General features: G+C 24.5%; 7 protein-coding genes, 1 non-coding gene and 1 pseudogene across 14 annotated transcripts in view; 7 read left to right on the top strand and 2 right to left on the bottom strand.

The window, feature by feature from the left end:
- Positions 1–3526: 3526 nt before the first annotated feature.
- Positions 3527–5093, top strand: LOC122717565 (soma ferritin). The gene is made up of 3 exons (XM_043941787.1): positions 3527–3796; positions 3986–4210; positions 4689–5093. The coding sequence occupies exons 1-3, from the start codon at positions 3683–3685 to the stop codon at positions 4872–4874; spliced, it is 525 nt and encodes a 174-aa protein (XP_043797722.1). The 5' UTR covers positions 3527–3682; the 3' UTR covers positions 4875–5093.
- Positions 4475–4546, top strand: Trnaa-cgc. The gene has a single exon. It is a non-coding gene; the product is annotated as a tRNA-Ala (tRNA).
- A 388-nt stretch (positions 5094–5481) lies between the features above and the next one.
- LOC122718889 lies at positions 5482–6606 on the top strand (annotated as a pseudogene).
- Positions 6607–7269: 663 nt separating this feature from the next.
- LOC122718760 (metacaspase-2-like) lies at positions 7270–15052 on the top strand. 4 transcript variants are annotated; one of them, XR_006347463.1, is made up of 7 exons: positions 7270–7760; positions 8158–11900; positions 11963–13047; positions 13149–13427; positions 13507–14136; positions 14282–14490; positions 14577–15052. XR_006347463.1 is itself a non-coding variant. In XM_043944086.1 (7 exons), exons 1-6 carry the CDS (start codon positions 7532–7534, stop codon positions 14382–14384), a joined length of 6069 nt encoding a protein of 2022 aa, XP_043800021.1. In that variant the 5' UTR covers positions 7270–7531; the 3' UTR covers positions 14385–14419; positions 14577–15052. The 4 variants fall into 4 exon arrangements, 3 of the variants coding, with proteins under 3 accessions (XP_043800021.1, XP_043800033.1, XP_043800014.1); XM_043944086.1 differs by having other exon boundaries at positions 14282–14419; XM_043944098.1 differs by having other exon boundaries at positions 8179–11900; positions 14282–15052.
- Positions 15053–15111: 59 nt separating this feature from the next.
- On the bottom strand, positions 15112–15682 carry LOC122718781 (cytochrome c oxidase subunit 12, mitochondrial). Its single transcript, XM_043944111.1, has 2 exons — positions 15447–15682; positions 15112–15352 (listed from the first exon to the last, which is right to left on the bottom strand). The coding sequence occupies exons 1-2, from the start codon at positions 15680–15682 to the stop codon at positions 15169–15171; spliced, it is 420 nt and encodes a 139-aa protein (XP_043800046.1). The 3' UTR covers positions 15112–15168.
- A 368-nt stretch (positions 15683–16050) lies between these two features.
- Positions 16051–17853, top strand: LOC122718714 (dolichyl-phosphate beta-glucosyltransferase). The gene is made up of 5 exons (XM_043943994.1): positions 16051–16346; positions 16552–16726; positions 16816–17012; positions 17088–17196; positions 17280–17853. The coding sequence occupies exons 1-5, from the start codon at positions 16284–16286 to the stop codon at positions 17720–17722; spliced, it is 987 nt and encodes a 328-aa protein (XP_043799929.1). The 5' UTR covers positions 16051–16283; the 3' UTR covers positions 17723–17853.
- A 391-nt stretch (positions 17854–18244) lies between these two features.
- Positions 18245–20178, top strand: LOC122718683 (programmed cell death protein 6). Of its 2 annotated transcripts, none has more exons than XM_043943936.1 (4): positions 18245–18435; positions 19103–19209; positions 19404–19711; positions 19800–20178. In XM_043943936.1, exons 1-4 carry the CDS (start codon positions 18380–18382, stop codon positions 19899–19901), a joined length of 573 nt encoding a protein of 190 aa, XP_043799871.1. In that variant the 5' UTR covers positions 18245–18379; the 3' UTR covers positions 19902–20178. The 2 variants fall into 2 exon arrangements, with proteins under 2 accessions (XP_043799871.1, XP_043799880.1); XM_043943945.1 differs by having other exon boundaries at positions 19443–19711; positions 19800–20172.
- Positions 20179–20777: 599 nt separating this feature from the next.
- LOC122719119 (adenosine deaminase-like protein) lies at positions 20778–22428 on the top strand. The gene is made up of 7 exons (XM_043944687.1): positions 20778–20916; positions 20990–21120; positions 21208–21399; positions 21483–21720; positions 21801–21936; positions 22034–22134; positions 22198–22428. The coding sequence occupies exons 1-7, from the start codon at positions 20878–20880 to the stop codon at positions 22396–22398; spliced, it is 1038 nt and encodes a 345-aa protein (XP_043800622.1). The 5' UTR covers positions 20778–20877; the 3' UTR covers positions 22399–22428.
- A 3109-nt stretch (positions 22429–25537) lies between these two features.
- The window catches only part of LOC122717095 (protein dead ringer), an 88174-nt gene continuing 86502 nt past the window's right edge, over positions 25538–27209 (bottom strand). For 2 of the 3 annotated variants that reach the window (XM_043940830.1, XM_043940838.1), the window contains exons 9-10: positions 26958–27172; positions 25538–26871 (exon numbers count right to left, since the gene is read on the bottom strand). In XM_043940830.1, coding sequence (XP_043796765.1) covers positions 26711–26871; positions 26958–27172 — 376 coding nt within the window. In that variant the 3' untranslated portion in view covers positions 25538–26710. The remainder of the gene's footprint in view (positions 26872–26957; positions 27173–27209) is intronic. The other variant, XM_043940848.1, reaches the window with a different exon arrangement.

Genomic DNA, 27209 nt, shown 5'->3' with positions numbered 1-27209 from the left:
CGATCGCGTAGTGATATCGAAACAATTTAAAGGGAACATCAAGTGCGATTGCTTGGAGGTTTTTTCTTGACATTTACTCGTCACAACTCGTCGTACAACTCGCAGTGGATAGAGCACGCTTCGTAACGCTTGAATTTTTATTACTTTAATATATATGCGTGAACAAAGATATAAAGGACTGACAGAGTGAGTGGCCGAATTATAATTGGACCGATTAAAAGGTGTACCCTGATATTATTGTGTAAATATGTCAGTATCAGATACATTTTTTTTTTTTTTATTTTGGAACAATGCTGTTACTTTTGGACTGTCTACGATCTTAAAGGAAGTTCCCTCGAAAAATCTTAAAATTACTAGTTGAAACTGGTTGCTGAATCGCAGATTTATTTCTCATATGATATCCATGGATAATAGCAACATAGAAAATATTTAGAATATCTTACTTTTTGCCGTACAAATATTACGATCATTACCAGAGATTAGAAAGTTATAGAGATATGTAATCTAGCATTCGCTTAAAATTGATCTCGATCGAATCGTGTTCGGCGTTGTAGTTTCCGGCAAATGGCAAATAGTAAATGGAAGAAGACTTAGCCTCGATGTGTACAAACTATGGTAAGTTCATCGTAGAAATGTACAGATAGGAAAATCGAAGGTGATGAATTTTGTATTCGAATCGAACTATCCTATCAACCTATAGAACAACCAGATGTCCGGTCCCCACAACTTATCTTGGTACGGATATACTTTTCATGTATTTACATGGATTGTGTGTATCGTTGTTTTTCATGCTAGTATTAGAAATTTTTTAAAGAAAATACAATAACAAATAACAAATAATAACAATTCATAATTTCATTACGGATCAAAAATAATAAAAAGCATTTTTTTCGTTTAAATTGATTCATTCTATTGTAAAAGAAAATAGTTTCGAAAATTTCTGTAGAAAAAATTACTCTAGATCAGATTCTTAAGAAATTGCTAAAAGATTACATTGATTTTTTATAATTGTTTATAGATATATATAAGAAAAAAAAAGAGATCAGATTGTTATGCGATAAAAGATAATGGACAAGTTGTATTTTACTGTATTTGTATATTTTTTACTATTTCGTATCTCATTTTTTTAACTCTACTATTAGTTATGAAAGAATGGTAAGAATAAATAAATAAGTAACGATTAAATAATAGTAATAAGAATAATAATCGTGACAATTAAACTCTATATTAAGAAAGGAATTAAAAAAAATCATTTCGAAACGTAAATTATAATTTATTGAATAATATATTACTATGCATACTAGATAAAACTCATTTCCTATTTTTTCTTTTATTTTAGTACGCTGTTTCTCTGTTACAAATGTTGCTCTACATCTTTTACAGCTATTCAAACGGTGTAATTTTGGGAAAAAAAATATTCTAGTGTAAATTATCCGCATAAAGAGAAGAAACGAAAAATAATGGACCCTAATGCAGCTGCTGGCCACTGCACAAGATTAGACATAAGACTCTTGTGCGTGTGACAGCGGCTATGATGGGGTTTCCACGAAACAACGATGACAACGATGAAACTCGTATTTTTACGAAGTGTAACTAGAGAGATATTGCCATGCAAATTTAGTACGTATATAAAAAATATCAGTCTTTCAATCAAGTTTTTCTTCACAAAATATGATAAAATAATTGTAATTCTTATATAACCCAAAATCTTGCAAAAATTATACTTATAAAATCTGTAAATTTTACATAATAATTATTAAATCTGTAATTTTAATTAAATATTTTAATTACAATATGTTTATCTTTATTAAAAATAAAATATTCATAATTATAGTGATCCATTTTTAAAAAATAATAAAAGAAAAAATAAATATTATAATTAAGATATAAAATAAAATTATAATTAAGATATAATTAAGATATAAAAATATTTATATTATACATTATTATAATTTAAACATGACAATAAAATATAGATTGTATTTTTCTATTTCTTTTATTTCATTCGAATAATTTATTTCTTTTTTCAATTTTATTATAATACATAAACCTAAAATATTTCCTTTTACTTTATTTTATTTAGTCCCAAATAATCTTAAACGAAATAAAAATATTAAAAATAAATGTTACATTCATTTTTATTCGTCATTAGTGTTACATCGTAGCATATAGAAGCGAATACAATAATTCGTATAATCCTAATTTTAATAGAGTTTAAAATATGCTCACTGCACTTAATTATAATTTGTTTCAATAAAATTATTTAATAAAAAAACTTTGCATTATGTACAAAATTCTTTTAAAATTAACAAATTGATGCGTTACACTGTAAGAAATAAAGTTGTATCAATTATAATTTAGATATATATATATAATATATCTATATATACTATCTACTATATATACAACTATTAAACAATAACCTATCATCTATTGAATCTGTGAATTTAATTTAAAGTAAAAGATCATTATGTTGTAAATTGTAATATAAATTTTAAAATTAAAAATATAATTGTATATAATTAAACAAAGAATTTATATTATAAAACAACATTAAAATAAAATATCAATTTTATATTAAAATGAACTTATATGAAAATTATATTTAAATTAAATTTAATTATGATTGTATTCGTAAAAAGTAGATTTAAAAAATGCTTCAATATTTAAATTAAAATCAAATTATAAAATTTATTGCAATATATATATAAATATTTGCTTATCAGTTTTGCGTGTTTTAAAACTTATCTTAAGCAAGTCACTTCTTTCTATTGCCACTGAAGGATTGTTTTTCGAACACACATTATTCAAGCGTTTGAGCACGGAAGAAAACATAACCAAAAATATTTTTTAATTCAAAAGAATAATATTAATAATATTAATAAAAATTAAGAAATGCTTCTCTTTCTTTTATAAGCATAAGTAATAATTAAAGAATAATAGATAGAATAATAATTTTTTTAATTGAAAATGCAAAAAGAAATAAGTAAGTAAAAATCACATTCGTATTATTTTAGTACAATTATTTCAATTTCCAAAATCCATGTATTTTCGATAAAAATTCATTTAAGAAATAAATTTATATAATTTAATCAACGATTTCTGCAACTTCTACTTTAGTAATATTTAGTAATATGATACTATAATGCGTTGTTATAATAATTGTATGTACATTTCGCAAGGATATTTTATATATATAACTTTTTTTGTATACATAACCTTTTTTTTTAAATATATAATAATAAATTAATAGTGCAAATTTTAATTTCATGGCATAAAAATTATATTGTTAGAAAGTTGTGAAATGAATATCATGAAGTTAGAAGTCTTTCATGAAAATCAGACATCGTGTTGCATCAACCAATCATCTTTCCAATGTTCATAATAGTCGATATAGAAGTTTTCTTCTATGAATATTTAGCTATATCAAATATGTCACAGTGGCTCCATAAAAAAATTCAATAAATTAAAGTGATGAGTCAAATTATATTAGATTTCTTATTTATTCATTTGTTATATTTATATTTGAAGTTATAATTTTTAACACAAAATCGATAAATTCCGCGCTTGCGTATGTCACAATTACGTATCTCATACTTAGTGTTTTGTGAACATAAAAAGTGAACTACAAAAATAGTGTCATTTATCAAACTTATTATTTTAATATCAAAATAAATTCATAATGAAATCAGACGTCATGAATCTAGTTAGACAAAATTTCCATGAAGAATGTGAAAAAGCTATTAATGATCAAATAAATTTTGAATTACATGCTAGTTACATCTATCTGTCTATGGTTAGTCGACGTATTGATTAAATAACTATTTCTAACATTAATTATTTATTTTAGCAATATTTCATTAATACTTAAGCAGTATTATTTAAATAAAAGAAAAAAGGAAAACATTTTATTTTCTATATTGTTATTTTTCCCATAAATGTTTTCTGTGTTTTAGTATTACATTATTGCTATTTCTTTTCTTAGGCATATTATTTCGATAGAAGCGACGTAGCTTTGCCAGGTCTTTATACATACTTTAAGAAAGCTTCAGACGAGGAAAAAGAGCATGCCATGAAGTTTATGACATATCAAAACAAAAGAGGTGGCAGAATTACTTTGAAACCTATTCAAGAACCGCCAAGAGATGATTGGGATAGCGCTCTTGTCGCTATGACGGAAGCATTGAAGCTAGAGAGACTAGTTAATCAGGTATGTAGTATCTACATATAAAAATAAATTTTAATTTCAAAAATTATAAAAATCATAATTTTAAATAAAATAATATAAAAATAATAATAGTATATTTTTTATTTATGTTTAACTTTTATGGAATATTTTCAATTATATATAATTCTCTTTTTTTTTTTTTTTTTACATTTTAATAATTTAATTAATATGTATTTGATATATGTATATATATATTTTTTAAATTGTTACATTCTTTATAGATTTTTAATAATTGTTTCATTAATTGGGGGTGTAACTCAGTGGTAGAGTGTCCGCTTCGCATGCGGAAAGTCCTGGGTTCAAATCCCAGCTCCTCCAAAGAAATCTTTTCAATTTTTTTTTCATTATTTTTTTTCAATAATTATTTATTAATATAAATATTTCAAAATTTTTTTAGTATATAAATATTAGCAATTTTTTTAGTATACAAATATTTTCATGTATGTTTTAATGCTTTCAGAGTCTTCTCGATATGCACGCAATAGCATCACAACACAATGACTCAAATTTTGTAGATTTTCTTGAAACTGAATATTTAAAAGAGCAAGTAGATTCTATAAGTGAACTTGCTCATCACGTTACAAAATTAGAAAGAGTTGGCGATGGTCTAGGAGTATATATTTTCGATCAGGAGCTTAGAGAATAAAATATTTTAAAAAGTAGCAAAAAAAAAAAAAATAATAAAATAAAATAAAATAAAATAAAAAAAAAAATGAAAAAATTAACGTATATGTAAACAAGATCGTAACAAAATAAACTATTAAATCTATAGTAATGAATAAAGCATTATATAAAAATGTAAAATATAATAAAAAAGATAAAGAATATTTAATTTATAACAATTAAGTATATAAAATTGAAAAAATTGTTAGTTTCTGCGTTAAAGTAATAAATATATTTATTATTTTAATAACAAATATTGGAAAATATTAATTTCAATTCATGAATCTTTAAAAATGTAAAAAAATGTGATAAATATTGTAATGTATTGCACAGCATAATGCTAATCTGCTAATAAAGCTTAGTAATTCTGAATATATCGTTTTGATTTTTGTTATCAAATTTAACATTTGATAATATATTAACAATAAAACATTTATTATATGATATTGAAAATAAATTGCGAATCGATTATTATGACACAAAATGAATATTGAAAAAATAAAAACTTCTTAAAGAATAATTTTTATTATTAGCAATGCTATTTATCAAAAATATAAATGCAAATTTTTAATTGAAAATAAAATATATTAAAATTATCCAGTGATAGAAAAATTTTTAATAATACTCTTAATTTTAATTCATGTATTCAACAATTATTTAAAAGGAGTAAGTTTCTAATTTATGGATAAAAAATGTAATATCGAATGTAGTTCGAAAAAATACGTAATATTTTTTTGAAAAAGAAGGAAAATTTGTAAGGAAATAAATGTAAACCAAAAATATTTTTGTCGAAATTTTTAATTACATTTTGTATGGATGAAACGTCAAAGTTTTTTGTATTAACAAATCAAATAAAACGCCAGCTAATTTAAATTTATAAAGAATAATTTAAATTTATAAATAATTAATATTAATTAATAAATAATTAATATTTTATAAAGAAACTAAAGCCATATTAAATAATCAAATAAATATCGAATTAAAAGCTTTTTATTATTATTATTATTATTATTATTATATTATTTTTATTATTATTTGTCCATAAAGTAAAATTAATTAATAGTTAATAATATTTTAATTAATAAATAATTTTTTTAATACTTTTTTGATGTAGATTACATATTTTTTATAAACTGTATATTTTAAATGTGCAGATGTAATTTTACTGATGAATCGTGTGAATCATTTTTTATTCAAATGTATCATGAAGAATATGAACACACTCTTGTAAATTAAAAGTTTGTAAATTATATCAAATTATATGGAGGACATATAAATTTATTTCCGAAACAGCCTCCTAATAATCAAGATTGGAAATGCTCATTACATGCTTTTAAAGTAAATTATTTTTAAAAAAATTATTTTTTATGATATATAATATAATATAATTTTCAAAATATTTTTATTGAATTTATTTAGATAGCATTGGATTTTGAAATAGAAGTAAGTAAAAAATTCATACCTATAAATAGTAGTAGTTGTAGCAAAAAAATATAGTGATTTAAATGCAAGCAATTATATTATTATTAGTTTTATGGAAAATCAAATGAAATACTAGTATCAATAAAATAAGAAATAGGAAGATTTATAATTATTTTATCTGATATTGATAATCAAGAATTGGCGCATTTTTTGTTTGATAAAGAGTTATTTGACATTATATTGCGCCAAAATATAACATTCTTCGTTTAAAATTGCGACCAAACAAAGAATAGGAGAAGTAATAGTATTTCTTTTTTTTATATTGTTATGTTGAAATTATAATTATTTTATTAATGTATATTATAATAGTTAATATATATCTATTTATATTTGTTTATTGTTATTATTGTTAAACTAAAAATATATATAGATCAATTAAATTATTATAAAAAAAAAGCAAAAAAGATAAAATGTTGATAATAATATATTTTTTTAATATTATATTTAAAGAATTTAATTGATAAAAAATAATATCACACACATAGTAACAAATATTAATAAAAAGGATATTAAGCTTTTTTTTTTGCAAAAATTTAAATTCTGTTTTCAACAATCTTCAATAAATAAAGCTACATTTCTATTTAAATAAGAACATTATCAGTAGCAAACTAATGAAATTCTTGAAAATGATATTAAAATAACAATTTTTGATTGATTTACTATAGAATCAAAATCTTAATGTTTAATGTTTAAACATATTATATGAGATTTCTGAATTAATTAATTAATAAAAGACATAAAAGTATAAGTACGATCAAAAATTAATTATCTCATTTTCCAAGAGAGCAATCGTTTATCTAGTTTAGGAACACATCAAATCACTGAATACCAGTCGTCTCATGTCATGTGTTGAAAACGACTTAGCATGGCGGAAGTATTACATGCATATAGTCGTGAGAATAAAACTGCAATAAAAACGAAAGTTGTGGTGTATAAATTTTTTTTCATTTAAATTTGAAATAATATTTGAATTTATTTAAATTTTTAATTTGTTATATAAAAGAATTTCAAACGTGGAATTATCCACAATAAAGTGCTGTGCGTGTAATCAGTAAAAATTACAATTATTGGTAATACGTAATTAACCCTATTTTTCATGAAACAGTATTCGTTTTTTATCATTACGAATGAACGTGATTAATTATTCATGGTTCAAGAATGGCTAGCGATTTGTCAAGTGAGTGTACAGAAGCAATTGGTGTGTTAGACGAGAAAGAAGAAGGTGAAATATCTTTGGAAGATGTAAGTTCTTCCGAAGAAGGACATATAAATTATGGATATGGTTCTAAAACATCTCAATGTTCGAACTGTTTGTCAACTCAACACAATGCAACGTGGTGTACTGTTCCGGCCAAGTTCTACCCTCCTAAAGGCACTAATAGAAGAGGTAAATTAAATAATACAGCTTTTTATATTGTTTTTAAATGTTAAAATTATGAAAAATACTATTTATGATGTTTAGATTATTATACATTCAATCTGATATTAATAAATATTTTAAATTTAATTTATAAAAAATAATGGACAATATAAAAGCTGCATAAAATTTTTATATTATTTTGCACTTTTTATTTTATAATAGTAAACAATATTTTATAAAAAAAACCTTACTTCCTTTTTATTTATATACTTTATTTATTTTTTTTTAATATATTTTATATTTATATTATATATTTATATTATATATTTATATGAATATAAAAATATACCTTTATTTGATAACATTAAATCTTTTGACACCTAATGTATTATCATTCTCGACATATCATGTTCTAATCAAGTAGAAGTTGACCTTATTCCACAAGATGCAGTCCAGGGAAAAGAAAATCGTCATCAAATAAAAGAATCAGGATGTATTGGAACAAAACATACAACTTCTACACTTCAAGAAAAAAATGATGATCTTGTGCCTATTTCAAGCGATAGTGATATGGAAATTGTTGGTCTTGCCGATAATTCTAAACAAATTACAATACATTCCTCTGCAAAAAGTAGAATGAAGAAAAAAAGAAAAAAGAAAAGAAATCATGTATCTTCAACATCATTAGATGATTTAGTTTCTTCATCTACTGTGGATATATCTATAAAAGAATGTATTAATACAATAAAACATGATGTAACCAAAAATAGTTCTAGATCGCATCACAGAGAAATAAGTCCTATTCACAGAAGTAATAGATCTAAAGTAATTCCAAGATCACCTCCAAAAAGACATAGATCTCTTATAAAACCAAGATCTCCTTTTAGAAGATCAAAATCTCCAATTATTCGTACTAGATCACCAACAATAAGAAGATCTCCAAGGAGACTTAAATCTCCTAAAAGATCACCATACAAATCCTCAACAAAAACAATGCCTAGAAAAACATCACATATTGAATTAATGTCATCTCGTAATTATGTTGATACACATAAATTACTGAAAAAAGTCAGACAATTAGGTTCAATAGGAACTCATTCATTAGAAGAAACTTTGAACAAAAATAAAGAACATGCATCTTCATTGAAAGAAAAATTAACAAATATGATGAAAGGTGTTTCTGACAATAATATTGATTTAACAAATTCTTCAAAAGAAAAAACTATTATAAATGTGAATAAGAAAGAGTCTAATGATAATATCGATGATGAAGAAGATTTAGCATTATTAAGGCAGAAAGCCCTTGAGACAAAACAAAATAAATCAAACAAACAGAATGATGTATCAAAGACTGAAACTTCAAAACATGTAAGTGCAAATATAAATGATGATCAAGATGAAGAAGATTTAGAATTAAGAATGATTGCGCTTCGTTCTGCTGTATTAAAGAAACATCAAAATAGAATCCAAAAAGGTATAAAATCAGGAAAATATAAGAAATCTGATACATTTCGCAGTGAAAGCCCATTTACTCAAAGCTTTTTAGATAGTATTCCTATACCTGGAGAAGAATTATTAAATTTTGCATCACCACCGCATAGTCCTCTTCCTATAAATGAAAATAATCATACAGAAGATATGGAATTAGATACAGATGTTGAAAGAGAAAAAGAAAAATTACCATATTCTCCAACAGATAAAATTACTGCCAATATACCTATGGATACAGAATTGCTAGGTATTCAACCATCTGATGTATCTTTCATTACTGTTAATGAAGCAAATAATAGTCCAAATTTTAATACATCTGTGACATCTAGTCAAGATGATCAAAAATCTTATCAAGGAAAAATCATTGAAAATCAAAGTTATTTACCAAATATTGTATATTATACACCATCACAAAATTCATTGTGTGTTACGAATACAAATGTGCAATATTTACCAACTGATTTATCAGAAACTTCTAAACCAGATTTTATGAAAATACATAATTCTCATTTAAATATATCTCCTTATGAAAATATATGTATTGCTAAAAATAATAATAATACTTCTGAAGCTTTAGATATTAATTCAAGTCAAGAAATGCCTTATTCTCCAACTGATACTCCTATATATGATCCTGATTTATCACATGCTCTTCCACAAACTCTTGGTGCATTGACTATCTCAAATTCTTCCTTAGTTTCTTTAGAATCATATATTTCTAATACACATGGAAGTAATGAACAACATAATCATATATCAACAGATCAGCATATACAACCTACAAAAGATGTAAATAATGAAAATGAACATTTAAATAAAACAGAAGTACTTTCGTTAGAGCCAGTTGCTAATTTTACTACAACTTCTCTTATGGAAACTCTATCGCCAAGTAGTTCAATGATAACAATTGATGATCTTCCTGAAATTGAAGCAGACATACATTTAACTGATACTGTTAGAAACTTAAAAACAGAATACATTCCAAATGATTTATCAAACAATATTGATGAAAAAATAGTAGAACCACTTTATATGAAGGGCTTACCAGATGTGACTAAAGATACAAATAAAATACCAACATTAATTAATAGAACACTTGTTCCAGCACCAATTTTAAAAACAAATAAACAGTTGCAATTACCTTTACCTACTAAAAAGAATATAACCCAACAAGAACCAACATTCAAAAGTGCAGAAATGCAACCAGTTGTTCTTCATGAAGAAACTAGTACAAAGACAAATGCTTCTTTTAAACCAATAAAATTAACATCTTTTCTACAGAAATCTCATTCTGTTTTAGCAATACCAACTGCATTTCATGATTCTTTACACGAAGATTTAATTAATGAAACATCTGCAGATAAATCATCTCATACTTCATTGATAGAAACTAATCCTAATGTAACTTTGGTACAAAATAATACAATTATAACAAATTCAGAAAAAACTAGTGATATTAAAAGCCCAACACCAAAAAAAAAGAAACTTTCAAAAAAAGGATTAAAAAAAAGAAGTACAGGTTCAGCCTTGATTGCGAAAAATCATAATACAACATGTATAAAAAGTGATAATGTAAATATTGTAGATAAACATGAGTCACAGCAAGTTCTTTATACAGATAATAAACAAGATCAAAAAGAAATTCAAATAGAAATGGATCAAACGGATAATATTGATGTATCTATGTCAGAAACATCCAAAAATATTATTATAGAAAAAAATAATATTTCTTCAGAAAGTAATGAAAAAGACATACAAAATAATGATAATTCAGTGAATGATATATCAGAACAAATAAAAGGTACAGAAGATAGAAGACAAAGTCTTGATGAAGATGAAGAGGCATTAAGAGCAATTTTATTAGCTTCTTTGCCAAAACGAACAAAAATTACTAACAATTGCTCCAATTCAGATACAATATCTACTGCATCTACTACATTAAATCAAGTACTTGTAAATCAAACTGTATCAAATATTGTATTACCCACAGCTAACTTATCAATTCCACATGTAAATTTATATGGTTCTGAAAATGATAAAAATCAATCAAATTCTGGAGAAAAAATAAATAATATCATACAAAAAGATTTATCTGTTGATAATAATAAAACTTTAAATATAACAACTTTGGGAAGGAAAAGATCAATCAATATAACAAAAGGTCCACAGAGAAAACTTATAAAAAGAATTTCAATTCCTGCAAGTACAAAAGTTGTAAATAATGCAAAAAAATACCAAAATACAATGATTCAAAAGAGATTAAATTTACAAAAATCTACTCTTTATAACAAACAAAAAATAACAGAAAATAAAATTTTATCTAAAGTACAATCTAATGATAGCAAATGGTCTGCTAATTCAAAGGCATTGTCTGATACACAACGAATTGTTATAAATTTAGAGTCTGATACAGAAAGTGATTCTGAATCTGAACGACAAAAAAATATAACTGTTTCTTCAGTTCATTCTGTTATAACAGAAAAACATCAACCAACAATAAACTCTACAACAGAATTTGAAAAAAATTTAGATCAATTTTTACGTGCAGTGCGAAGGAAACAAGAATCTATGGCAGCTGCAAGACCAACTTCAATATCACAAACACCTAAAAAAGATACAGTATTAACAACAAAATCAGAAAAATTAAATTCATCCAACAATCTTCATACACCATTGGTAAGAATACTATGACAAAATATTTTATCATGTATAAAATATTTACTTTTATATTTTTGCAGGCTGTTCGTCATTTGCCCGTATCTCAGCAAGAAGAATATCGTCGCTTAAAACAACAAATTTTAGAACGTGAAAAATTAAAATTGCATAAAACTATGGAAAATAATAGCTTAATAAAAAATAAAAATATGGAAATATTTTCAAAATCCACACTATCCAATAGTCAAAATAAAGAATTATGTATAAAAATAAATCAAATATCTACGAAAAGTCAAAATATAAATACACAACAATTAAACAAAGAAAATTGTTCTAAAAATTTAATAGATTCAATAAAAAATACAGCTATATCAACAAATAATGTTCAATCATGTAGTAAAACGTGTAATGTTGTTGATAAACGAGAAAATACAAATCCGAATCAAACAAAATTGTTATCAAAATCAACGACAAATAATGATGTTTGTGTATCCATTGAGAACAATCCAAATAATATTAGAAACAAAGTAGTTGAAAATTCTGTACAATCGACAAGTACACGAAAAATTTTTGAAATGCCTGCGCAGAAAATTGAAATGAAAACGAGGATTTCACCTGGTCTAAAAATTTTATCTATAGATGAAGTAAATCAGAAATATGTACAAATACAAGTAAAAAATGATACAAATGAACGAGTAGTAACAATAAATGACAAAGTGTCCTTAAATAATAAAGCAGTAATTAATCGAAATGAAAATATTTCTGGATATAAAGATAATAATAATAAAAATACATGTGATCATGATATAAATAACATGCTTTCTACGAATAATATTATATCTAATGATAATAATGCAGTGGACTCAGATGCATCAACAGTTATCTTGTCAGAAAGACATCAAGATAGGAAAGAAAATCTTGATACATCTGAATCTACGATTTCACTTTCACAACATCAAGAGGATTTATCATCGATTTCAAATGCGGAAAATAGTCATTTTCTATTTATTCAAAATAATATATCATCAAAGGATACAAAAAGTATAGAGGAAAATTGGGACGAAATTAAAAAAGATGTTAAAACAGAATTAAATACTCTTATTAATCTATCACGCGCAGAACAAGAACAACATTTAATAGATACTGAAGAAAAATTAGTTATGAAACGGTAAATAATCTTTCAATTATAGTTTATATCTATATAATATCTATATATATAATATATAATATCTATTGGCTTTTAATAATTTCTTTATTTTGATAAAATAGCTATACAATCTTAGATGATTTAGCGGAAATGTCAAGTAATCTTCGTCAGTGGCACATGGAACGAGATTTACAAACAAATTTAGTTGCTGAAGTGAAAAAACTTAGAGAACAGTTAAAAGTTGCTGAAGAAAGATTACAAGTACAACGTAATCGTATTAATAATATAGGTCCAAGAGTAGTAGCAGCACATGAAAAAGTTAACGCAGGTCGGCAAGAATGCTTTAAACTTGCAACTATTTGTTCAACTTTAGGAAGTAGGATTATGGGAAAAGAGTACAAGTAATATTCATATAATTATTTTCATTAATTGTTAAATTATTAATTATAAATATTTTTAAATTATTGATATTTTCTTTAGAGTACCTGAAGCTGGAGCACAACTTTTAGATAATAGATTAAAAGAAGTAGCTAATCATACGCGGCAACTTTCTCGAAAAAAAGTACCATCTATTGATATTTCCGATATGTACGAATTATCGAGATTGGAAGAAGAAACTGTATCTACTACATGTACAGAAATTTCGCAAAATAAATCTCTGTTATTAGAAGAATGCAATATTGATAGAAGTATCTTAAATGAAGATCAATCAAGAATAAAATCAAGCGATATTGAAAAAAATATACAAATAGAAGAACAAATAGAAGACATTACAATAAATAAAAATAAAACAGATAAGGAAACAGATATAATATTAAATATTTCCACTCTAAATTTTGATGAAAGATGTATATCTAAACAAAATGATATTGAGCAAAAAATATTTGAAGAAACAAATTTAACTAATAATAATACAACTACCACTAATATTCTTAAACCAGAAGATATTCAAAAACTGGATAATAATATGTCAGAAAATAATATAATAAGGCCTACAATTTTAAAACCTGATACTAAGAAGAGGAATTCTACAAAATTCGAAGGAGAGCTTCAGAGAAAAAAAACACTTTTATCTTATGAATCAATATTAACACACTTTAAAATACCAAGGTGGGTTTTGCTCTCTAAATATTTTAATAATTTTAATATATCTGTTTGTAAATAACATAACTTAAATAAAATAACATAAACTTTTTTTAATTTATATTACAAAAATTTTGAGCATTTTTTTGTTGTTTTTATCATTCTTAACCAGGAACACGAATCCCAATGGTGTCCTTTGTCCATACGAACTGATGGGAACATGCAGTGATGGAGATTGTCAATTTATTCATCAAACAGAGAGTCAAACCAAGTAGCATTTAGCTACCAAAGTGGCATTATTAAGTTATACGTAAGGTGGTTTTAATCTTTAAACATAAGATTCACACAGGACATTATGAAATAAAAATCAAGATTTTTAAAGTGATCATACTTTTTTATAATAAATATTAATTTTTAAATTAGAAAATTTTTATTGCGAATAAATGTTATCACTTTTATAATTGCAGGTACTACTATTTCTGAGGAAGCAATATCCCATATAGATGGAAGAATCCTGTTAACAAGCAGAAGTAACACCTGAAGATGGTAAGTTATCTTCATCACGGCAGGAGTTTGTGCACAAATTAAAGTAGCCATTTTATTACATAAAAATTATAAATTTTAAAAAAAGCAAAATTTTTAATACTGTGCTATTTCAAGCTTCTATTCTAATGAAAGTTTAAAGAAGATTTGCTGCAAGTGTTTATTTTTTACATATGTAAAAAGTGTCATATAAACTGCAAATAATTAGTGTGATTAATGTAAAAAAAGAAAAAAAAAAAAAAAAAAAAATCGAGAGAAAAAAGAAGAAATTGTTGACCGATTGTTGAAGACAGCTCTATGAACGGCCGACATTGCAACAAATATTCATTTCGTACTTCTATATAAGTTACCTCATAAAAGTCTTGTACCTGTATAATAAAAGATTAATATTTTTTTCTAATTGTGAGTTTATTTATTTTTAAAATTAAGTTTATCAATAAGTATAAGAAAAAATTATTATTTTCTACTTAAATTATATATTTGTTTACAAAAAATTTTTTTAACATTATATTTTTATTAAAATTTTAAGCCCTTAGCTTTAAGTTCATCCCATCGACGAATCCACTCGTTTGGACAAATAGATTGAAAAACTTGTTTGAACCATGTGCATGTAGCTGTTCCTTTTCCTAAAATCTCTTCACAACGATCGAAATCGGTGTACATTATAAAACAACGTATTGTTTGATTCTGTTGTTGAAATCTGAATAACAATATTGAAAATTATCATTATTCAGAATATCAAGAAAGTTAATTATAATTATATAAGTAAAAATAATAAATACTATCAAATTTACCTTGGATCTTCACCGAAAGTAACGTCTGTAACTTCTTCTTTTTCTTCTTCTATTAAATCTCTCTCTTTAAGACATGGATCATCTTCATCTACTACTATAGTTATTTTTTTCTTCGGTTTTTTTTCATCATTAATTTGATTACCTTCCAAATTATTCATATTATTCATATTATTTATATTTTTTTCCCGAAAAATAGTTTTCATTCTATCCATTTTAATGTTTTCATCAGAATTCATAATATTTTAAATTCATATTTTAATTTTTATAAAATATGTTATTTATAATAAATTATTTTATAAGACACGTACAATAAATCGAATTAAATAAATGTGATATAAAAAATTAATATAGATGTAAATATTAATTAAGATATATTTTATTATATTTTATATTTTATTGTATTTTGACAATTTTAATTTTTAAACGTAATATATATATATATATATTATATATAAATATATGTGAGTATATATAAAACGCCCTCTAGTATACAAATATTTATTATCAATTCCTTATCATTTTCTCTATAAAATATTAAAAGTCTAATTCGTAAAATAAAAAATTATCAAATTTTAAGCTATTTTAATTTTAATTATTTTTATTAAAAAATTCACATTTTTTATGATTATTTTTTCTTTTAAATATAAAATTCACCTGTCAATGAAAAGATAAACAATAAATGTTTTTACTTAGTGTAGCCAACTATTCATAAACTTATATAAATTAACTATGAGTTCAACGGCATGAGTGGCGGTAGAAAAAAGGAAACTATGAAACAAGTCATATATGTGTTGTAAAGTATTTTTTGCTAGTATTTAAAAATATTATAATATTAAAATGATATCATTGGAATATTTACTTCTTTACATTGTTTTATTTGTAATAATATGTATAATTATGGTATGTTTTTAGGTTAAATCATATTTACATATTATTTTAATTTGTTTAAACGTGGCAATTTTATAAATGTATTAATATCGTTTCAGTAAAATTTTATTAAAAAAATATATTATATTATACATAAATAATTGTTATTATTATATATTACATATAAATAATTGTAATTATTTTCCTGATATATTAATATAATTATTTACTTTTTCAGTTTTCTTTAATATTATTTATAATAACACAACCATATCCAGAAATATGGCGAGATGAAAAAGAAAAATATTTTTTAAATCTAAAAACAAAAAATATAGAAGCTTTTCCATCTTTATATGAAAAATGGAGTGTACATTTAAGTGTTGTTATACCAGCATATAATGAAGAAGAAAGATGTAAATATTTATTTATTAACAATATTAATTATAAAAATATTATAAAAATATTATAAAAACATATATATATTCATATATTTAATTTATAGTGCCCCTAATGTTAAATGAATGTTTGGAATATTTGGAAAATCGATTAAAAAATGGATGTACTTATGAAGTAATTATAGTTAATGATGGAAGTTCAGATAAAACTATGGATATTGCTCATAAGTATGCATTAAGATATGAAAATATTAGAGTACTAAATCTTGTTAAAAATAGAGGAAAAGGTGGAGCAGTAAGACTGGTTTGTAATAAAATGCTATAAATTTTAAATTCTATAATTACTATTTATTTTTTATCACAATTATTTTTATTTAAGGGTATATTAAGTGCAAGAGGAAGTGTAATACTTTTTGCAGATGCAGATGGTGCTACAAAGTTTAAAGATTTAGAAAAATTAGATAATAGTTTGAAAAATATTTTAGGATGTAAGTTATTTTTTAAATTACACATTATAATATAATATATTATATAATATATTTATATATTAAAAAATATTTTTCTTTCTCAGTTGATTATATAACTAAACCAAATGAAATTAGTTATTCTCATGCAATAGTATGTGGATCAAGAGCCCATTTAGAAAAAGAAGAAACTGCCAAAAGAACTTTTTTTCGATTGTTATTAATGCATGGATTCCATTTCTTAGTATGGTTTTGGGGTGTAAGAGGTATTAAAGATACACAATGTGGTTTTAAACTTATAACACGTGAATCTGCAAGAGCTGTATTTCAAGCTTTACATATTGAACGTTGGGCATTTGATGTAGAAATGTTATATATTGCAAAAATGTTAAATATTCCTATTACGGAGATTCCTGTGAACTGGACAGAAATTGAAGGATCCAAAATTGTACCCTTCTGGAGTTGGTTACAGATGGGAAAAGATTTATTTTTTATTTGGTATAAATATAGAATTGGAGCATGGAAAATAAAAAGATTTAAACAAATGTAAAAACAAGTGCAACTCAAAATATTTATAAATATTTCTATTCAATATATGTATTTTTATTTGATTCACATTTTTCCATTAAAATTAGAAAGATATCATATTTGATATATAAAAATATTTTTCCTTTGTAAGGAAAATTTATGAATGATTAAAACAATTTTTATTTTACACAATCATAGAGGAAATTATAATGAATTATCATTAATGTTTTTAAAACTATTTAATATTGTAGATTAATTTAATTAACAAGGTATATTACCTCTATTTTATATTTATTCTTTTAATGTGTTTTAATGTATTATAACATGTATCATAATTTTGTAAACAAATATTTTCGATTCAATTAATAAATTCATTAAAATTTTAAAAGAAGTTTCTAGTAACTTTTCTTCTATCTCTGATTAACTAGTAACTACACATATATATATAGATGAATATATTATCATAAATACTATATATATAATATAGTATAGTCATGTATTTAATACTACATGATTTCTTAGTGGTATGACGTGTTTGTGACGTTTTATTTCTAAGAAATTTTTTACGAATCCAATTTATATTATATTACCATTAGTTACTGTAATTAATTGTAAAGTGACATTAAGTAAAATAACTATTGAATTATTTCGAATTTTATACTTAAACGTTAATTTAAAGATGTCATTTGTATCGCCTATGCCTAGTCGAGAATTCCTCTGGGATGTTTTTCAAAGGTATTTTAAAACTTATTTATTTATTAATAGTTTTAATATTGAAATATAATTTATAGTATAATATAATATATTAAATATGATATAAATATTGGTTAAATTTATTATTTAACTATAAATATAAATGAAGTTCTCGAAAAGCAACTACATATTTCAATATATATTTTTTAAACATTTTATTATAATTTGTATATAATGAGAAAATAAGAAAGAATATCTCAATAACATTAAAAAATAAAATATTTTATCAAAAATCTTTCATATAGATTTGAAAGATTTTTGTAATTCTGTTATGATGTATAAAAAAGAGAAAAAAAATAATAAAAAACTTCGTTACATCTTAATGATTTCGAATAAGTTGGGATAATAAGTTAGAAATTTTTAATTCATGGTCAATATAAGATTGCAAATTATAGAGATACAATAATTTTTTTTCGATTTTTTTTTAAAAGTTATAAAAATTCAATTATCCTTTCATTTTTTTTATATTATTGAATAAAAAAAGTTTCATTGAAATCTATTTTTTCCAAAAATTTTAATTATTCATACAATTATAATATGAATATTTATTTTATAAATAATTATAAATAACAAATAAAATTTTATTATTAATTATTAATTAAATATCGCACATACAAAAGTTTAATATTCTTTAATTTGTATATTGTAGGGTTGATAGAGACAGATCTGGTGCAATTACTGCAGATGAATTACAACAAGCTCTTTCAAATGGAACATGGACACCATTTAATCCAGAAACAGTGCGTTTAATGATTGGTAATTATTGTAATTTTATTGTTTATAATTATACAGACAAAATTGTAATATTAATTTTTTAAAAATCTTATATTAATTTTTAAGATTTTAATATGTTAATACATAAAAAAATATTTAACAGAACTTCTTGAGTAGATTTGCATGGTCTTATAATTACAATTTTAATATATTTTTAGTTCATTTTATTGATACAGGTATGTTTGACATTGACAAAACTGATCCTGATTCTTCAGGTATGTTCGATAAAAATCAAAAGGGTACAGTTAGTTTTGAAGAATTTGGAGCTTTATGGAAATACGTAACAGATTGGCAAAATTGTTTTCGATCATTTGACCGGGATAATAGTGGAAATATTGACAGAAATGAATTAAAAACAGCTCTTACAAATTTTGGATATAGATTATCAGATCAAATTATAGATACTCTTATACGCAAATATGATAGAGCTGGTCGTGGAACTATATACTTTGATGATTTTATTCAGTGCTGTGTAGTTTTATATGTAAGTATACATTTGAATAGCATTTTGGTATAGATCATATTCTACATTTAAATTACTATAAAATAAATTAATTTTTTTTATCTTTTAGACTTTGACTACTGCCTTCAGACAATTGGATACAGATCTAGATGGTGTTATTACAATTCACTATGAACAATTCCTAGGCATGGTATTCAATCTTAAAATATAAATCATTTTGTGCTTCAATGTTATTCTTGCCTTTGGCATTATATTCTTATACAAATACGAATTATTTGATGCCAAATTTGAAAATATGAATTTATTCATAAAAAAACTTTTCATATCAAAATTAAAATCTTATACATTTAATATGCTTGTATGTAAATCTCAATTAAGAAATCATAAATAATCAGTTGTATGTATATATAAACATTCCTAAAAAATTAAAAATTACACATATATCTAAATTTGATTATAAACATAAACATTTAATTTTTATTCTCTATTTGTTATAAGAAAACGAAAATAATAAATATTTAATTATTCATTAGTTGAAAGAAAAGAAATATTTAAAAAAATAAATAATAGGTTTTAAAAATGAAAAATATTTCAGTTAAAAAAAAAAAATATGAAAGATCGTCTATAATATATATTTTTAAACAATAGTTTTCATTAAAATATATAAAGAAAAACAAATGTCAATTATATATTAAAAATTATTTATCATATTATCTTTAGATATATATTTCAATGTTTTAATACATTTTAATATGTATTATATTTTCTTATTGCAGCATTTCAAATGTCTATTTAAGTCTTATCTAAGTAAATAATTAAGAATTTGAAATTATTTTAACTATATATTCTTAAAATATCATTATAAATAATTATTATGTACTACTTCAAATTATGTATGAAATCTACATTTCTGTAATTTTTTATCATTATTAAATTAATTACAAACATATATTTTAATTGAATGTATTTTTATTTTTTTTATTCCATTCATTTTTTTTTTTTTTTTGCTCATGAAAAATGTAAAAAATAAATTTATAAAAAATACATAAGGATAATAAATAAATCATTTCTCGAATTCGCTCGATTATCAGTTCATATTATATGATAATAATAATTTGAATTAGACGATACATTAAAATAAAAGAAACTTATTTACACACATATAAAAAAGTGATTTATAATTTGCAATGAATTTAGAAAAATTCTGCCATTATTTACCAAAATTGGTACGTAATCTATTTAATCTACAATATAGAGGTTAATGTTTGTAATTAAAGAATATTTTTTCTGTATTTATAGGAACTTCATGCTCATTTAAATGGATCTTTAAGCACGGATACTTTAAAAAAATTATACAAAATGCAAAATTCTGAATTAGGAAGTTATGAAAATGTATTTATGGACATGAAAGATTTTTCATCATTAGACGAGTACGAATAACAATACAAATTTTAAATTTCTAATTTTTAAATGTGTTATATTATTATTCTATAAAACAAATGTATAATTGTTTATAGATGTTTCAAAGTATTTGATATAGCACATTCATTGACAGTAACACCAGAGGCAATTTTTCATGCTACTTATAACACAATTAAAGAATTCCAAGATGATAATGTAATATATTTGGAACTTAGAAGCACACCTCGTGCTATTCCTGAGAAAATGTCAAAACAAGAATATGTAGAAGCAATCATAAAAGCATTTGAGTAAATATAATTTAAAATGTTTATCACTTTTTAAAAGTCAAAATATTAAGAAATTTTTAATTTAGATTATTTTATAATTATAGAGTCTGCAAAATTGATTTTCCAAATATATTATTGAAGTTATTAATATCTGTTAATCGTAAGCAAGGATATAAAGCAGCACAAGAAAACATAGAATTAGCAATAAATTTTATGAAGAAATATCCACAATATATTGTTGGACTTGATCTCAGTGGAGATCCAATGACAGGAAGTATTTTTTTAGAATTATTAAGAAAAGCTAGAATGGCTGGACTTAAAATAGCAGCTCATTGTGCAGAGGTGAAACTAAGTGAATATTTAAATTAAAATTAATTTGACTTTCTGATTAAATTAAGTGTTTTCTTATTTATCTTATATAGGTTTCAAATGAAACAGAAACAATAGATATTCTTGAATTTAAACCAGATAGATTAGGACATTGTACTTGTGTTCATCCTACATTGCAAGGGACGAATAAATTATTTAATCTGCTTATTAATTCAAGAATTCCTGTAGGTAAGAATGAAAAAATTATATTAATTTAAAGTTTGTTACTTAATTTATACAGAAATATATCAAATATTTTGTATTATTTATTTATCTTTTTACCTAGAACTGTGTTTAACTTCAAATGTTCGATGTAAAACTGTACCTACTTATGAATCTCATCAATTTAAATATTTGTTTGAAGTTGGTCATCCTATTTGTCTTAGTGTGAGTAAAATTGTTAACATTTATCGAATAATCAAATTTTAAAAAGTATATTTTATTTTTTAGACTGATGACAAAGGTGTCTTTCATACATCTTTATCTCAAGAATATAAAATAGCTAGTTCAACATTTAATTTAAGCCGAGAACAACTAATAAAACTTTGTTTATCATCCGTACAATATGCTTTTGTTACATCAGAAGAAAAAGAAGTATTATTATCTAAGATCAAAAATTTTTATCGTAAAGAGTATACTATTAAAGATTGAAAATTTATTATAACAAATTTAATAACTTAAATTAATAAAATTAATAAAATCGAAATTTTAAGTTATCAAAAAATCCGAATGTTCTAAAATTATGAAATGCATTCCTAAATGCAGATATTATATTATAATTATAACAATTCAATCATAAAAGTCAACAAATTTTAAAAACTTTTTTTTTTATATATATAAATATTGAATTGATAAGTTATCGATAAAAGTTTTAATCGGTAAGTTATAAAAAAAAAAAAATGATAAAATAATAATTCAAATATCGAAGTAGTCTCTTGAACGTATAAATTTTACAAAGAAATATAAATAAAAATAAGAACAAATAATAAAAGAAGCACAGAGATAGATTAAAAATTGTGAAATCAACATCATCTTTAGAATGGCGCAGATGAAACATAAATATAGATAAGAAGAATAAATAATAGAAGAATAGAGATAGGATAAGAATTAACAGTCAACGCCATCTTAAGTATTCTATTTTATTTTCTATCTTTAACGACATGTCAATATTTCTATCCTTCTCTTATTATTTGTTCTTTTTGTTTATATTTGTATTTCATTCGCAACACTCTAGAGATGGCGCTTCTCATATTTCTATCCTCTTTTCATTATTTTCTTTCTTTGTCTATACTTGCTTTGCAAAATTTATGCTCGAAATTTATGTTCGAAAGACAATTCAATATCTAACAACTGTTATTGTCTTCTTTTTTAACTTATTGATTAAAAATCTTAATCAGAATTTTTTCCAATTAATTTTGTAGTTTGTTTCAGTTCGATCTAACAAACAGAATTCTTATAAAGATTAATAATGCAAGAAAATATAGATATTAAAAAAAAATATTATGATAATGGTATAAAGGTGAGATGAGATTATAAAACTATCGATATAAAAGTAACATCGATTTTATTCGTTATGATATTAATGGATTTACATGGATTTACAGATAGTTAAGTTGCTACTTACGGAGATTAAAATAGTTAAATGTCATCAGGAGTTCCATGTTTATTTTGTCAAGATTGAATGTAGTATATACAACATTTATAATAGTTATTACAATGTTATGCCTGTAAATGTGTATTCTTTTTTTTTTATTTCGATATTGAAGAAAAAATTAGTAATACTTACAAGCCGGCATCGAACAGATAGTTCGATAAACGCTAACGATTATCTCCCTATCAAAATTACAATCGACTGATGAAACTATGTATAATGTTGCATGTAATTTTTTTTTTTTTTGTTGCTCATTTCATGACCGATCTAATGATTTCATGTTCTCCATAATCAGTTAAAAAAAAAATATGAAAATCGAATTTATTATCATATGAAAAGAAAAGATTGAAAAGATTAAAACGTATTGCCAACTTTAAAGTTGAGCAGTGAGAATATTTTCTTTTTTTATTTTAGATCAAGTGTTTCAAATAAAAATGGGTCAATTTTTTACGATTACATAAAAAAATAGGGAGCAACAAGGATTCCTTTTTTTTATAATTTTGATGCGAACGTTCTGTTTTTTTTTTTCTCTCTCTTTTTTTTTTTTTGTTNNNNTTTTTTTTTTTTTTGTTCTTTTATTAGAACCGTTATTCGCTATCACGCCATAACAAGGTGATAATAGTAAATATGTAGTTGGATAATATACTAATAGTAGTATTAGGAATAATAGCAATATAGTCGTAATATTAATATTGACGATGATAATAATATCATTCTTAATAACCATAATAAGAAATTATTTCTACCATATATAATATTCGTCCTATATAACAGTCTTTTTGGCTAACCTTCGAACTATAAACAATAAAACAGTTTCTTCCTTCTCGATACCGCATCGTTATCAATATGAAAAGTCCATCAAATAAGCCAACAACATTGTATTCACTTTCCAATATCCCGCTGACAAAAACTGACAAAAAAATTGTCCGCAAAATTTCTTTCCTCTTACCTATCTTATGTACTTTGTATTACTGTCGCGCGTATTATTCTCTAATATCTTACCTCCGCTAAGTTTGTATCCTAACAACTATGACTAAGGATGCTTTTATTCTCATTCTGAACGCTTTGTGAATGCGCTTATCTTCTAAGGGGATAAGTTTTTTTTTTTTTTAATTCTGTATGATTCTTCTGCGCGTTACATACTAAGCATTAATATAAAGTAAACGTTGCTATATTATACATTTATAATACGTGGGTGTTCAGCGTTTTCACAGTCCCTGGCTGTTGGCTGCGGTATCGTTATTGAACTGGCCCTAGTCATCGAAACAACATGATTATCTATCGTTAGAAAAAAAAAAAAAAAAAAGAAAAAGAAGAACTTAAAGATCGACGATGCGTACGATAATAATAAAAAATGCGAAATACGTAGTGCGAGCGAAACATTTGAATGCTACTCGGTTAAATGCTTTTTATGATAATCGCTCGTACATCTCTCTGCGCATTTAATATAAAAAGAAAGAAAACAACGCGAAAACGTAAATAAAAAGTAAAAAAGGAAGAAACAAGTTGTAACGATCCGTCTTTTGCGTTCGTTTCGCAATTTTCGTTTGATTTCGTGGAGTTGATCCACACGTATGTCTCGTAAAAAGAGGAAGCAAACCATCACGTATCGATACCGCCTGATTTTTTTTTCTTTTTTTTTTTACAAATCTGCCTACAACGAAAAGAAAGTAAAAGAAAATAAAAATTACTCGTGCGTATAATATAAAAATCACCATACATAATATCTTTTTCTCTCTAATGTCTAACAGTAATAATCAATAATTAATAATAATAATTATAATTATAATAATGGCGTATCTTCTTGTAAACTGTCGCACTGAGCTCTGTCCCTTTTGCGAAAGAAAAATGTATTCGAATGACTATGTACATATACTTAACGAACGAGCAACAAGATGGACATTTGTCTAATGTATATAAGAAGATGTGTGCATATACGTATGTGTATGAATGTGTGTATATGTGTGTGTGTGTATATATATATATATATATATATATATATATATATATACAGAATTAAGCATCTGACATTATTCTTTTGATTTAACATACGTATTATTATCTATAAGTAAAAATATTTCGAGACAACAAGATAAATTTATTTTTCTTCGTGGAGAAGTATTGAAGTACGCTTGAAAATTAAATATCCTTTTTAAATGGAATTATATATTTTTTATATTAAAAAAAAAAATAATAATAATAATAATAATCAACAAAAAATAATATAATAAAAAAATATATGATTCCATTAAATGCAGGAATAAGGCATTAGTCTCCTTATATTTTCACGTACAACAGAATCAATATCATAAAAATTTATTCCGTTCGAAATTTTCCATCCAATTTCTATCCGAAATATTTTTCTCTTACGAATAATAATATTAACGTAAATCATCGATTATAAATCATCAATTACCCAATCCTGTATATATCTGTGGTACGACTGTGAACTAATGTGCGCGTGTGTGAGTGCGTTGAAGAATGATACAAGTGTGAATATTTGTGTGCACAAATACATATGTACACACACCTGCTTTTTTTTCTTTTTTTACATTCGCTGTGATATCGAGTTAATGATATCGTGGTAAAAAGTTAACGTAACAAATATACACACACGCATGCTGATTTAAAACGCTATAATAAAATAACGAAAGAAATAACTGATTTCCCGAACAGAGGGGAGAGAGAGAGAGAAAAAAAAAAAAAAAGAAAAGAAAAGAAAAGAAAAGGAAGAAAAGAAAAACTAAAAAAAAGAAAAATCGACACGCCGCTCAAATCTCGAGAAATCAGCATCAATAAATAAGTTAAGATGTTTTGATTCGGTGATTGATAAAGTGACGAAAGGAAGAACGAACGAACGAAAGAAACAAAGAAAGAAAGAAAGAAAGAAAGAAAAAAAAAAAGAAAAAAGACAAATGATCGATCCGGTTCGGAAGTTCGTTACTCAAAAAAACGGTTAATCTATTTGGCCGAGTGCTTCCAGTCAAGATTCTTCGAAGAAAATTCTTTCCGCTCTAGTTCAACCGTACAAGTATCGTTATTTTGTCACGTGTATATTCCCCTTCCCCCCCTCCCTCCCCCCTACCTTCCCCCTTTCCTAATCATATCATTGGGTTGAACGAAAGGAAAGAGAATGCGATATCGAGTGGTCGTCCGACCGACCGATAAACCAAGTCTTTGCACCCTTTACACCCTTCATACCGCATATTCTCGATTCTTTGTTTATAATATTGCTCCTACTTATAACCGACGCGAGGGAGTGTGTCCTATAGAGCTATAGTTTCGCGGGTGAGTTGACGATTCGTTGAGCGTTCACGAGACCACACCCCGCGACGGTTTCGCGTTATTGTTGTTGGTGGACGCTGTACTGCTCGTGGACCTACTGTCACTTTGAGCGAACAGAACACCTTGATACATCACTCCGTTCAACTCCATACTGACTACTAAGGAATTGTCACCGTTCCTCCCATCACCTGGAAAGTCAAACAATCTCATCATTGCGCTGAAAAAGAGAGGAAGAGAGAGAGAGAGAGAAAGAGAGAGATTCGATTTATCTTACCTCTATTTGAAATTTTAATGTGCGTGCCCAGGGTGGGTGGGGCGTTCTTCTCGGGCGGACTGTCCTCATCCGAGAGTAACCTTTTAGCGGGAGGAGGTCCAGGTGCGACAGTCAGTTCCGTATCCCTCTTGACTTGCATACTGCCACCCGAAGATGGTGAACTTTGCCTTGCCGGTGAGGATACAGGCGATGACCTGTGAAAAAGGAACTCGCGGCTTGTTTTCTAAGGTTAAAAGAAAAAAAAAAAAAAAA

The sequence above is a fragment of the Apis laboriosa genome, unplaced genomic scaffold (assembly GCF_014066325.1).
Source record: "Apis laboriosa isolate Shangri-la unplaced genomic scaffold, ASM1406632v1 scaffold11_cov152, whole genome shotgun sequence".
NCBI classification, from domain to species: Eukaryota; Metazoa; Arthropoda; class Insecta; order Hymenoptera; family Apidae; genus Apis; species Apis laboriosa.
The sequence above is the reverse complement of the archived record's forward strand: the minus strand, read 5'-3'. Positions and strand labels throughout refer to the sequence as shown.